The sequence below is a fragment of the Acartia tonsa genome, chromosome 6 (assembly GCF_053477335.1).
Source record: "Acartia tonsa isolate MP-2025a chromosome 6, ASM5347733v1, whole genome shotgun sequence".
NCBI classification, from domain to species: Eukaryota; Metazoa; Arthropoda; class Copepoda; order Calanoida; family Acartiidae; genus Acartia; species Acartia tonsa.
This window is the reverse complement of record NC_137265.1, coordinates 13,544,358-13,559,340: the sequence shown is the minus strand read 5'-3', so window position 1 is coordinate 13,559,340 and position 14,983 is coordinate 13,544,358. Positions and strand designations below refer to the sequence as shown.

The 14,983-nt window shown below is 31.1% G+C and overlaps 1 protein-coding gene across 9 annotated transcripts in view; it reads left to right on the top strand.

Moving 5' to 3' along the window:
• The window catches only part of LOC145321903 (uncharacterized), a 131,267-nt gene that overhangs the window by 97,970 nt on the left and 18,314 nt on the right, over window positions 1–14,983 (top strand). For 8 of the 9 annotated variants that reach the window (XR_013880448.1, XM_080163553.1, XM_080163555.1 and 5 more), the window contains 2 exons: window positions 215–306; window positions 1,178–1,210. Coding sequence is in view for 8 of the 9 variants with exons in the window: in XM_080163553.1 (XP_080019679.1) it covers window positions 215–306; window positions 1,178–1,210 (125 nt within the window). In the remaining variant the exon portion in view is untranslated. The remainder of the gene's footprint in view (window positions 1–214; window positions 307–1,177; window positions 1,211–14,983) is intronic. The other variant, XM_080163557.1, reaches the window with a different exon arrangement.

The window sequence follows — 14,983 nt, the reverse complement described above, 5'->3', positions numbered from 1 at the left end:
CGACGATTTTCTTGACTGCTATTCAAGATAGAATGTTAAACTTTATTGTGAAGATTTCTTATACTAATGAGTATCCAGTATATCATTTACATGGCCTGCCAGTCATACAGCAAAAAAATCAGAAAACATTGCTAAGAACCAGAAGATTTGTGCCAAATAGATTTTTTGTGCTTCGCTACTTATGGATGTTGAAATATTTATTTTTCCTAACAAGAACGAGCTCGTGAGCAAAGGAACGCAGAGCAGAACCGACGACGGGAAGAACTACACAGAAGGATTGAAGAAACTAGATTAAAACTACAAAGTGTAAGTATGTAGTAATAGATATAGTAGTTCTAGATCCCTATTCAGTTGAATATACCAATAAGAAACAATCAGACCATATTATTGGTTAGAACATGTACACATTTTGGTACTTCAGGGCAGTTATTTTAAAATTTCGTTGCTTGTATTATTGGAATGAATCATATGTGACTTTCAAAACAAACAAATATATTCGTCTTCTAGAAATTCTTTTCAAGTTAGACGGATTAATGTGTCTAACAAACTATTTTGTTTTAGTCTTTTGAAAACAAAAACGAAACTAAAGTACCCCCTCCCCCCCTTTTTTGAAATATTGAATTGTGAATGTTTTGGAGGTAGGGTGAAGGAGAGGGAAAGTAGTTGAAAATTAAAAAACTAACATACTTTCATTCCTATTTCCTTTTTCTCTCCTTTCTCCCTGTGTCCTTAACGCCTCTGTTTATTTTGAACCTTGAACTCCTTTATTCGATTTTACTGGATGCATAGAACTCTACCAAAGAGGACCACCTAGGACGTTTTTTGGGATGGGAGTTGAAAAGTCTTACACCTGGGTCAGAAATTGACCTGATTTGTAAAACCTTTTGGGGGTTAACTATGGCACCTTCGTAATGTGGGTAATATTAGATATATTTTTTTATAAACTTTAAGTGGGGAGGGATACACCTTTATACCCTTAACTTGTAAGTCCTAGGGACGGGGGATATGTCTCACTAAGGCTGCAAAAATTCAATATGTGATTAACTGGCACCTTAATTTGTTCAGTATATAAGCTAAATGTTAAAAAATAACTCCCTTTTAAAGTATTAAAAATGTATTATCCTTGTAAATACTGATCCTTATATAAACTGTATGTACTTACCTTTCTCTCCTACAGGATGGTGATAAAACAGGCGACAATAATCCACAGGTTTTTAAAAATAAAACATCTTGCTCCTCTAACCCTATAACAGACAACCCACTTACCCCTCACCAAACTTACACTCCTGCCCGCTCTAATTTTATATTGGTTACGTAAAATGTCTTAAATAGATACAGCGCGTTTTTTAATGGAACTAAAAAAATTGCTAAATTTAACCCACTTACCATTCACAGAATTGATAATCAATATCTTATTTTTTTTTCATTGGCTTGGGGCATTTTGAATAAGAAAGAATATTTTGCAGTTTAAACAAACTATACCCAAAAAACCTGCTATTGTTGAAAAACTGATTTTTAGGGTATAAAATTAATATGTAAAACTAATTATTTTTATCTTTTACAATTTGTCCTAAGCCAATGAAAAAATAAGATACCTATTGATTATTTATTTCTGTCAGTGATAAGTGGGTTAAATTACGACATACTTTTGTTCCAAAAAATACACTGTTTTTATGTAACCTTTTAATACAGTAAAAAAGTGTAATATTGATTTAACCAAACCCTAATATGAATCCTTAACTTTTAACCCATCCATTTTCATTTTTTAAATGTAATTATTTTGTAGTTTAGAATACCTTTTGAATGAGAAAAAAACACGTTTTAAATGTCTAACAATAAATGTCTTTTTGTCGTAAAATTAAAGTTTAAAAGGATTAAATTCAATTTTACCTATTTATATTAATACTTCTATAGTATTGATAATGAAAATAAGAAGAAATCTAAAAATGTATAAGCATGCTGTTTGTTTAATGTATCTGAATGTATTGAAACAAGTCATGGAAAGCAAAAGATGGGTCTATTCCCTCAAAATGCTTATCGAGCACAAATTCCTCCCCCCCCCCGGCCCCCCCCCCCCCACACACATTTATTTATTGAATAAAGTAAAAATAGGAGGTAAATATATATTATTTCGCAGCCGGCTGTAAAAAACACTTTCAAAGCCGAAAAAAGATAAAAATATATGTTGACAGCTCTAGACCCCTTTTTTCTAAAAATAAACTCCCAAAACCCTTTTTTCTTTCAAAATTAACCCCAACCTAAAAAAACTCAGAATATATGTAATTTGGCTTCAAGTTATTTATCAATTTAATACTTGAGATAAATATTTTAATACGGAAAAAAATCACTAAACTTTCCAAATTGAAAATCAATTTAGAAAGATAGATAGATAAATAGATAGATAGATAGATAGATAGATAGATAGATAGATAGATAGATAGATAGATAGATAGATAGATAGATAGATAGATAGATAGATAGATAGATAGATAGATAGATAGATAGATAGATAGATAGATAGATAGATAGATAGATAGATAGATAGATAGATAGATAGATAGATAGATAGATAGATAGATAGATAGATAGATAGATAGATAGATAGATAGATAGATAGATAGATAGATAGATAGATAGATAGATAGATAGATAGATAGATAGATAGATAGATAGATAGATAGATAGATAGATAGATAGATAGATAGATAGATAGATAGATAGATAGATAGATAGATAGATAGATAGATAGATAGATAGATAGATAGATAGATAGATAGATAGATAGATAGATAGATAGATATAGATTTAGATAACACAAAGTTTGCTAAATTAATGCAATTGAATAACATATATAGATTTAGTTTGTATGGCTACTATTTAAATAAAACCCAACACAGTAGAGTTGGTGTGCTAAATTTCCTAAAATGGGTTTTGAATATTTTTAATGATGGGTAGATATTTCAGGGATGGAAAGGACATTGGAATGTAAACTTCGCTGGTACTTAAAGCTTTGTAACTACTTTATCTTATTTGTTGACTAAAAAACTTTGGGCACTTTTATTGAATTTTTATTTGTTGGTTTCAAACTTTTCAACAAATGATGTAGAGATGGGGTAATCTAATTTACCGTTATTGAGCATGATGTTTATCAATTCATCCTCCAATATCTTATCCCTTAAGGTCCAAGAAATGTTAAAAACTTATTTATAACCCTCTGTCCCCTTTCAACTTTTAAGTACTCCCTTTTTAAAAGCGAAGCTTTTCTATAGTTAGGGTTTTTCCATCCATACGTCCGACCGTTTATTTAGGCATGTTAGAATTGTCCTATCGATTTCAAACTTTCATGGTGATTACTGTAGTAGTTCGGTACGATTTAGAAAGCGTAGCAACTCTATAATTGTTACCAGAATGTCCGTACGTTCATTTTAAACACGTTAATTTTTAACTTTTTTTAAGAACAAATTTTTATCCGATTTATCTGATTTTTTGGAATATTGATTACTAGGACAACAAAAAACAATGTTATAAGTGAAGCAACTATATAATAAAGTCCTAAAAACGTAAGTATGTCCTTAACCATTATCCTATTTTTAAGCAGTTTTCAACAAATTTACTTACAATTTTGATTCGACACTTATGTTCGTTTGCCTTACTGTTTCAGAGCTTCGCTTTTATGGATATTGTCATACAATTGATTTTTAACAAAAAAGCGAAGACTTACTATAATAAGGGTCAGTCCGTCCGTCCGTCCGTCCGAACTCCGTCTGGAACGGATAGCTTTTTTTTGTTAATTTAGGCATTGTCTTATCGATTTATACGATTTATAAAGCATAGCTTCTCTATAATCGTTACCAGAATATCTGATTTTTAACTTTTTGAACAAATAATTTTATGTGATATAATTGTCCGACATGTATGTATGTCCTTAAACATTATCCTGTATTTCAGCAGTATTTTAACAAATTTACTTACAATTTTGATTCGTCTTTTATACATCTATAATCTGATTATTCAGTTTGACACTCTACAAATTTCAATGTTCGTTTGTCCAACCGTTTCAGAGCTTCGCTTTTATGGATATTGTCATCCTTGTTTTTACAGAAAAAGAACTTTCAATTTTAGCCAAGTAGGTGGGAGATATCTGACACCTTTTTTCCAACAAATGTTCCCTTGTTAGATTAAGTTATTAATTATATTATTTTTACCACATATTTTCATTTTTCTGGAAATATAAATAATTTTTAAATCTGAAATGGCTAGATTTAAAAAAAAATGTTAAAAGATAAACATACAGATAGATAGAAAGATGGATAGACTTTTGTGATGGGAGGGGGGAATGTCTTGACCTCATAAACCTCTGAATAAGTTTCTGTGACCTATATAAAGTCACTCTGAAAAATAAAGGAATATTATTCATAAAAAGATACATTGGGTTGGAGGTAGGAAGGGAGTGGATTGGGTCATGGGGGTGGAAAGGGGGTAATTGTTATTCTAGCTCGCTGCAAGTTTTATTTTATTAGAGAACATGAAAATCTGATGTAAAATTCAAGTAAAATATGTCCATAGTAAGGTCGGCACTAAGCAGTTTCAATTTCAAATGTTTATAGTTAAGAGTCTCTTTAAACAACAAAATTTTAAAGCAGTATGTTAATATGAAGTATATACAAAAAATGCTTTTTTTATTGAACTTAAAAGAATCATATACGGTCATTACTGCATGCACAAGAATTAGTTTTATTAGTAGTTTTACTTAACCTAATACAAAATCATATGGGTCCTAACCATTATCAAAAAAATTTTTTAAGGGATTCTTGAGTGAAATGACAATACGTTAAATTTAATTTTAGCAAGCCCATATATATCTTTAAATAACTTTATCTTCTATCGATTGCGTCCCCAGCACCTATATGCTCTGCATTGAAAAGGGTACAAAAATGGCCAAAAACTATCCAAATACTTAAAATAAAGTTCTGGGACCAATGTGAAGCTTCCCTGAAATAAAGAACTCACTCGGTTCAGTAGTTACCATAATTTTGAGCTACACAACCAAAAACCTTCTACTAATAGGATGTAAACATTACTTTTTAAAAGCAAAGCTTTTCTATAATTAGGGTCGGTCCGTCCGTACGTCCGTAACAGAGAGTTGGTTCTTTTCGTTAATTTAAACAGGTTAGAATTGTTCTATCGATTTAAAACTTTGCATAATGATTCCTGTAGTAGTTAGGTACAATTTAAAAAGCGTAGCAACTCTATAATCAATACCAGAATGTCCATACTTCCATTTGAAACATGTCGATTTTTAACTTTTTTGCCAACAAATTTTTGTATGTTAAAATTATCCGATTCTTCTTATTTTTTAAAAACTGATTCCTATTACAACAAGGTACAATGTTATAAGCAAAGCATCTCTATAAACAAGTCCCAAAAATGTAAGTATGTCCTTAAACAATATCATCTATTAATGCAGTTTTGCAACAAATTTACTAACAATATTGTTTGTACTGATGCATTATTATTCTGCTAATTCAGTTCTGACAATCTACAAGTGTGAATGTTCGTTTGTCCTTCCATTTCAGAGCTTTGCTTTTATGGATGTTGTCATCCTTGTTTTATTCAATAATATTAAGATTATTATTTGTTCCTCTCTTTAATAATTTAATTGGGGAAAAACAAAATGAAATTAATGATTTATCATAGCTATTATTAGTATTCTGTTATTTTTATTAGATGAAAATGTTGTTTATATATAATTTATTTCGAGTTAAACATGAAACAAACTATGAATTTATGTATTTTTAAATGTTTATAATAGATAAATTACGAATTAAGGAATATAAATCATGTACATTTAAAGTATGAGATACTAATTTTTTGTTTTCATAGAAACTTAAGAAAATCATTTAGGAAATCGGAATTTAGACCCATCACAGCTAGCTTAAGCCAGGTACCTGAGAGCATACCAAAGAAACTAACTAGCAGGGGTGTTCTAGGAAGGTATTGTGAGTTCATAACCACTCTTACTTAAATCGTAGCTGTAGCTTCCCTACTATGTTTTTTTTCAAAATACATTTTTTTTGGCTGCTGGGTTTCAATTTTTCTTTCTACAAGAATTATGAAATGAATTGGTTGTTTCAGCAAGCTAGTTAACAAAGTTTAAAGAGCAAATCTAACTGTTAACTGGATATTTCAATCATATAATCCAATCCATCAATGAAAAACAATAAAAAAATCATATTCTTTTACTAATTATAAAATTTTAAAGTAGATACTTTCAAAGTTATATAATCTATATTTTGGCTAATAAACCGACTGCGGCGGCTGGCATCTGCCAAGTACAGTTGCGGCCGCTGAAATTTATATTTTGATATTTCTAATATAAAATTTACATAAAGATAAACATTTTCTGCAAAAATATTTTTCTTCTAGCTTCGAAAATAAGAAAATTACAGCCGTTTTAAATTTTTAACCCCTTACAGTCGGGCCCCTTGCCGCACCTTAATCGGTCGGGGGGGGGGGGCGTTCAACGCCCCCCCTTATTATCTCAGTTCCTATTAGAGCTAGAGGGCTAAATTTTTTTGTGCAAGTCCATGGTTTGATAATGAATTTCCGACCTTTTATAAGTCTAAGTCAATTTTCGCTTCCTTCACCCTTTTATTTAACAACCTTTGTTTTTAGGTCTTTTTTTACTTAAAAATTTCAAACGGCTGTAACTTTCTTATTTTTGAAGCTAGAAGAAAATTATTTTTCCAGAAAATGTTTATTTTTATGTAAATTTTACATTAGAAATATCAAATATTAGTTTCAGCGGCCGCAGCCGTACTTGGCAGCTGCCAGCCGCAGTCGGCGGTCGGCGGGAAAACGGCGGCGGATCTTCATGAAATTTTAATACGTTATGTAGACATGTAAGAAAAGCTTAAGTTTAAAATTTGAAGTCTCTAAGTCAAAAATTACGGCTCCAGGAGCCTTTTAAAGATTTCTGGAGACCTGGAGGATCAGGACCTGCAGGATCATACCTGGAACCTGAAAGTGAATTGAACACCTGTATTTTATATAAGGAGGTACTACTAGAGAATTTTTTAGTATTTTGGTATGATAAAATGCTTTGTTTTAGTCAAAAAAATATTTTTGCTCTTTACCTGGATAACCCTGCCAGGTTTGCTGGCATCCTGTGCCCGCCAGGATGGAGATATTCAAAAAATTCCAACTCTCAGTTATGTGTCATACCCATACTTAAGTCAAGCAGTTTGGGCTCTTTATCTTTCACACACAGAAAATGAGATAGAAAAAACCGGATGGGGGGGCGTTCAACGCCCCCTCCCCCCCCCCCCCCCGACCGTTAAGGGTTAAGTAAAAAAGGACCTAAAAACAAAAAATCATTAACAGGGGACTTCTGCTGAAAAATTTTAGCCCTCTAGCTCTAATAGGAACTGAGATAATAGGGATCTGAGAACGCCCCCCTCCCCCACGACCGATTAAGGTGGGGCAAGGGGCCCGACTGTTAAGGGTTAATAAACAAAATATAACATTTTAAGCATAAACACAATTGTGTTTAAATTCGTTGTAAGATTGTCTAAATACACAATATACTTATATTATTAGGACTTGATGCTTTGCTTCTAAAATTATTGCTTATTTGTTACAGATTTAAATCATCATGCCAAGCTTTAAATAGACAGAAAAATCCCAATTATAAATTAATGATAAGAGCCATCCGTTATTGACATTCATATGTTTGGATGAATGGACGAACAGTCCCTAATTATAGAAAAGATTTACTTTTAACCATTCTAAAACTTTTTTTATTGGTATACATTAGGGGGGGGGGTAATTAATAAACAGAATATAACATTTAATATATATGCTCTTTACCAGAAAGGAGGCAACAAAAATTGCATTTATCCTAACCTATAATATAGGATAAGATAGGGGTATAAGTTTATGGTACAAGGATAGTATTGCTTAGTACACCTCTTTCAGTACATGTCAGTACTTGTAGAGGTTTTACTATATATTTTAATGGGTTTATATGAAAACAAATGATATTTTATCATTGGCAACAAATATTACCTTTCATTTTTTTATTCAACAAGGATGACAACATTCATAAAAGCGAAAATCTGATTCGAAAGAGTGAGTCAAACGAACATTAACACATGTCAGAACATGTGTCAGAACTAATTAATCAGAATATAAAAGTACAAAAGTCCAGAAAAAAATTAAGTAAATTTGTTAAAAACTGTTTAAATACAGAGAAATGTTTAATGGCTTACTTACATTTTTAGGACTTAATTATAGATATGCATCGCTTATAACATTGTACGTTGTTGTCCTAGGAATCAGTATTACAAAAATCAGATCAATTGGATAATAATATCACATACAAACTTGTTGTTAAAAAAGTTAAAAATCGACATGTTAAAAATGGACGCACGGACATTCTGGTATTGATTATAGAGTTGATGCGCTTTCTACATTTTACCTAACTACTACAGGAATCACCATGCAAAGTGTGAAATCTTTAGATGCAGCTGTTTAACAGCTGAAAACATCTAAAATTAAAAATATCTAGTTATGGAAACTGAATAGAAATTACCCTAATAAATAGCCGTTATATTGCTGTACAGTTTCTATAACATAATATTCTATAATAATTTAAACATCAATGTCCCATTACAGGTTTTCAAATATATAAATCATTATATATAATTGTTTTTTTTCTATGCATATTTAAGTTTTTGGATCATGGAAAGAAAACAAAGTCATTCCTTAATTAGGACAGAAGTAACCTTCCTCATAAGTAGCCTTCCTAGAGTGAGAATTTGTTAGATTAAGGGCATAACTTGCCTACCTTAACAAAGATATTTTAAGATGGAGGACATAAGTAGCCTCCCTACTATTCACAAAACCTAGCTTTTCTGTTCTTTACTTTGCAAAATCTAACAAATTTATCTTTTCTGTCTTTTACGTTGCAAAATCTTGCAAACATTAGCTTTTCTGTCCTTCACATAGCAAAATCTCACAAATCATAGCTTGTTGGTCCGTCACATAGCAAAATCTCACTAAACATAGCTTTTCTGTCCTTTACATAGCAAATTCTTCCAAAACTTAGCTTTTCTGTCCTTCACAAAGCAAAATCTTATAAAATATAGCTTTTTGGTCCGTCACATAGCAAATTCTTGCATATTTAAGTTTTTGAATCATGGAAAGAAAATAAAGTCATTCCTTAATTAGGACAAAAGTAACCTTCCTATAAAGGACATAAGTAGCCTTCCTAGAGTGAGAACTTGTTAGATGAAGGGCATAACTTGCCTACCTTAACAAAGATATTTTAAGATGGAGGACATAAGTAGCCGCCCTTCAACTCACAAAACCTAGCTTTTCTGTCCTTTACTTTGCAAAATCTAACAAAATATAGCTTTTCTGTCTTTCACATTGCAAAATCTTACAAACATTAGCTTTTCTGTCCTTCACATAGCAAAATCTCACAAATCATAGCTTTTTGGTCCTTCACATAGCAAAATCTCACAAAACATAGCTTTACTGTCCTTCAAATAGCAAATTCCTCCAAAACCTAGCTATTTTGTCCGTAATATGGATCTTGGACAAAGTAGCTTCAGACAAAGTAGCTTTGGACAAAGTAGCTTCGGACAAAGTAGCTTCAGGAAAAAGTAGCTTCAGGACAAAGTAGCCTCCTAAGGAAAGTAGCCTCCACTGTTAATTAAGGTCATGGCTGCAGCGCTTGGCCCCCTGGCCTGCCTAGTCGCGGGCGCTCGGCCCCCTAGCCTATAACCTAACCTAACCTAACCAAAAAATTGTAAAAACATTATTAAAACTTGTAAAAAAAAATATTAAAAATTGTAAAAATCTATTAACCACTTTTTGCAAAATCCTTGAAATTCTAAACCACCTATGTATTATCAGTTAATGATATTTTTCTTAAATAAATGTTCTGAGGCTAACATAGGTTAGGTTAGGTTAGGTTATAGGCTAGGGAGCCGAGCGCCCACGGCTAGGCAGGCCAGGGGGCCGAGCACTGCGGCCATATTGGAGACTATTTTTCTTAGGAAGCTACTTTTCTTAAGTAAATGTCCTGAAGCTACTTTGTCCTGAAGCTACTTTGTCCTGAAGCTACTTTGTCCGAAGCTACTTTGTCTGAAGCTACTTTGTCTGAAGCTACTTTGTCCAAGATACCGTAATATAGCAAATTCTTGCAAAAGATAGCTTTTCTGTCCTTAAAACCTTGCAAAACATGGCTTTTTGGTCCTTCACATAGCAAATTCTTGCAAATCATTGCTTTTCTGTCCTTCACATAGCAAATTCTTGCAAAACTAAGCTTTTCTGACCTTAATATTGCATATTTCTTGCAAAACTTAGCTTTTCTGTCCTTTATATAGCAAAAACTCACAAAACATTTCTTTTTGGTCCTTCACATAGCAAATTCTTGCAAAACAAAGCTTTTCTGTCCTTCACAAAGCAAAATATCACAAAATGTAGCTTTTCTGTTTTTCACATAGCAAATTCTTGCAAAACTTAACTTTTCTGTCCTCCATACAGCAAAATCTTGCAAAACTCAGCTTTTTTGTCCTTAAAATAGCAAAATCTCACAAAACATAGCTTTTTGGTCCTTCACATAGCAAATTCTTACAAAACATAGCTTTTCTGTCATTCACAAAAGCTTTGTTTTGCAAGAATTTGCTATGTGAAAGGCCAAAAAGCTATGTTTTGTGAGGTTTTGCTATGTGAAGGACAGAAAAGCTAAGTTTTGCAAGAATTTGCTATATTAAGGAAAGAAAAGCTAAGTTATGCAAGAATTTCCATTATTAGGTTTTGCAATAATTTGCTATATTAAGGATAGAAAAGCTAAGTTTTGTAAGATTTTGCTAGATTAAGGACAGAAAAGCTATTTTTTGTGAGATTTTATCATATTAAGGTCAGAATAGCTTTGGTTTGCAAGAATTTGCTATGTGATGGACAACAAAGCTATGTTTTGAAAAAATTTGCTATGTGAATGACCAAAAAGCTATGTTTTGTGAGATTTTGCTATTTTAAGGACAGAAAAGCTATGTTTTGCACGAATTTGCAAGGAATGAATGCTTTAACTGCTTAAAGACTGCCACAAGTAGACCCAATATCCCAAATTCTAAGCCTTCAGCTTCAATAACAAAAAAGTTCTAGGCATTTCAAAATTACATTTTATGTACAATGAAATTTTTGAAAGATTTCAATTGCTTAAAATAGAAATTACAGTATTAAAATATATCGCCTAGACACAAAATTATAACCTTATCTTTATCAGCAACTTAGAATGCCAGTAACTGATTTTTTTTACAATAAAAACATAGCGGAAACAAATAAAACTTAATACAAGCTGTGATTGGTTGTTGAGCTGATTTAGCCTTCTGATTGGCTGGAAATACTACAGTACTTACAGTACAATGTAAGTTAAACTTGATTTATTTTAATGATTTTTACTATAAATATGGGTATTTTTATTGTAAAAATATAATTAGTTACTGGCATTCTAAATTTATGACGAAAATATGCTTATAATTTTGTTTCTTGGCTACGTAGTTTAATTTTAAATTTCTTAACATAAGCAATAAAAATATTTTAAAATTTTCATTGTACATAAAATGTTATTTTTAAATACCTAAAACTTTTTGTTATTAAAGCTGAAGGCTTTGGGGTATTGGATCTACTTGTGGCAGTCTTTCAGCAGTTAGATCGGTGTATTTCTCGCAGGGTTCCTTTAAGTTAGATTTTGTTAGATGAAGGACAAAAGTAGTCTTTCGTAGACCAATTTCCATGCAGTGACTGTCCTAATTAGGAATGACTTTGTTTTCTTTTCATGATTCAAGTTTTTAAAAAAATCATTTCTTTTGAATGACCTTGTTTTTTTTTGCTTTATCTCGCTAAATTACACAAATTTGAGACAAGCTTATTATTTTCTAATAAAGTTGCTCTAGACACTTGTGATTTTTTGGATTTTAATATCAAGAACATGTCCCAAGTGCCAGTAGAAAATATTGAAGAAATTTTTAGAAAAAAGTTTTTATGATTTGATGAGGAATCGCGAATAAAATATTCGGCAGTTCGACTGCGTTTTTTTCCTCATATATCCGTGTAATACTCAATTAAAGCAACTGGCATGCCAAATATTATATTTCTACTTCTATTTAAAAGCCTTAAAACACACACCTTTATGGAATTTTGCGAAAGCAACCGCTACCATTTAATGTTTATGATTTTAAGAATTTAAAATTAGATTTTGTGAATCAATTAAAAAATTTAAATGATAGTTATTCATATTGATCATATTATACTTAATTGAAAATATAATATTAGATTAAATGATTAAAGGACAAGGATGACAACATCCATAAAAGCAAAGCTCTGAAATGGTAGGACTAACAAATATGAACACTTGCAGAGTATCAAACTAAAAAAGCAGAATTTAGATGTATAATGTCTAGAACAAATTGTAAGAAAATAGAGAAGCTTTGCTTATGACATAGTAAATTGTTGTCATAGGAATCAGATAAATAAGATAATTTTATATCATATGAAATGTTATTGTCCAAAAAAGCTAAAAATACGGACAGACTTTCTGGACTTTCTGCCGATTATAGAGTAGCTACGCTTACGAAATCGTACCCTTCATCCTAATAAGGATGACAACATCCATAAGTAGCGAAGTACAAAAATATAAAACTATTTAGCAAACAGTCAAAGAGTCAAATAAACTGACTGAAAAAGCAAGTTGTCAAATTAGACGCACAGACAAAAACAATGTATAGAGTGAATCTTCACTAAAAATCACTGCTTGTTAATTTAATAGAAGATAATTATGCTTTCCTTAATAAAATTAAATGAGTAGTGAGGTTTTTATTCACAATCTTGAAAATTTTTAAGAAGCTTTGTAAATGTCTTTGGATGGTTGTCTGTTTGTCCTCAAAGTTTTCTGATAATGTTTTCTTATTCGTTGCCTCAACAAACACTAATTTAATCTACAGAAAGGGTAATTTTGTGAATCATCATTGGGGACATAAATCAAAATAACAAACAATTAGACATAACTAAATTAGTCGTCATGCTGTTTTTTATGAATGTATGTATAGCCAGTTATATAAATTACATATGTCACAAAAATACTATTTTAAGTCCTAATATTTTAAACTACGTGGTAGAATATTGAAATTCTTTCAAATGTATGCCCTATAAATGTAAATTTAAACCATTGTTTAGGAAAAATTATGCAGTTGACTAAATTCAAATTTAAATGCATTTCGTGCAACTACCCCTTTAAAAAAACAAACAATTATGTTTAACTCCATGCAAAAGCAGAGATTTCGTTGGACCAAAATATAGATATATAGATAGTAGATAGTTATACATGTAGCTAAATAAATAGATAGATAGAAACAAAGCATATTCTATAGGTTTTCATTATAACAAGGATGACAACATTCATTAAGGTGAAGCACTGAAATGGTCGGACAAAATGCTTGTATAGTGTCTGAACTGAATAATCAGAATATAAATGAATAAGAGTTGAACAAAAATTTTAAATAAATTTGTTGAAAAACGGCTTGATACAGGATAATGCTTATGGACATACTTACATTTTTATAGAGTTGCTTCGCTTATGATTTTGTACTTTGTTGTCTCAGGAATCAGTATACCAAAAATCAAATCAATGGGATACTTAGATCACATAAAAGTTTGTTGTTAAAAAAGTAAAAAAATCAACATGTTTAAAATGGACGTACGGACATTCTGGTAGTGATTATAGAGTTGCTACGCTTTCTAAATCGTACCTAACTACTACAGGAATAAATAGGACAATTCTAACATGTCTAAATTAACGAAAACAGCTATCTGTTACGGACGGACGGACCGACCCTAATTATAGAAAAGCTTCGCTTTTAACAATTTTACTTTGTTGGTAACTATTCTTAAATTAGATTAGAGTAACATTGTGACTGTGCGTATGGGTGTGAGTTTGTCTTTCTGCCTGTGTGTACCAAGAATCTCGCTAACCATTGGACCATTAGTTCTCTTTCACATTGTTGCTTTTATAGGTCTTTTCTGATTGGAACCACATCCCTCCAAAGAGAATGGGGGGGGGGGGTAAAGGAGTGATTACGCTCAAAATTATCCATAATTTCAAAACTTCTATTCTTATAGTTTGTTTAATTGTAGCAAATCTAGGCTATAACTCACTTGAAGTTAGATCTAAATCTTTTAAAAATATATTTAGTCTTAGATAATTAGATAGTAAACAAAGGTAAGTGGAAATAGTTGTATCTGCAGTAAAAGTTTTTAGTAGCTGCGCTTCTTTAATAAGAAAGTAAATCTCTAAATGTAGGGAAGACTGTACTGAGTATGTATGGCCACTATTTGAATAAAGCTGAAATAAAGTAGAGCTGCTGCGCTACTTTTCCTCAAAAAAAGTATCCTATTATTGGATGATAAGAAAAATGTTTAAGTTAAGCTCAAATAGAAATAAAAATTTAACAAATATAGAACAATTTTAGCTGGAAAATAAAGATAAATAAATGATTTTAAAATTAGATGTTTTATAAATACAAATTATACAGTAATACAACTTTATATTATAATAATTAAATGTGATTTTTTGGTATGTATACTATAACAATGGTTTAATGCTTTTTTTAAACACAATCTCTCAAAAGTACAGGTTCTATTGGCTATGACCCATTAGATAAGTTTTTTGTTTAAAGCAAAATATCTTGGAAATGGGATATCAAACTTTATAATCCATTTTTCTAACGTAACAAAAATTTTAAAGCTAAAACATACAGATACTATATTACTTTTTACTTTATTTTTAGAATATAGTTTTTGGAAATGTCCTTTGGCCCCATGTATTGATATTTCAGGGATGATGTGGACGATAGGCTACATTTTCACTGGTACCCAAAGCTTTCTAACTACGTTATTTGTTTATTGATTCAAAACT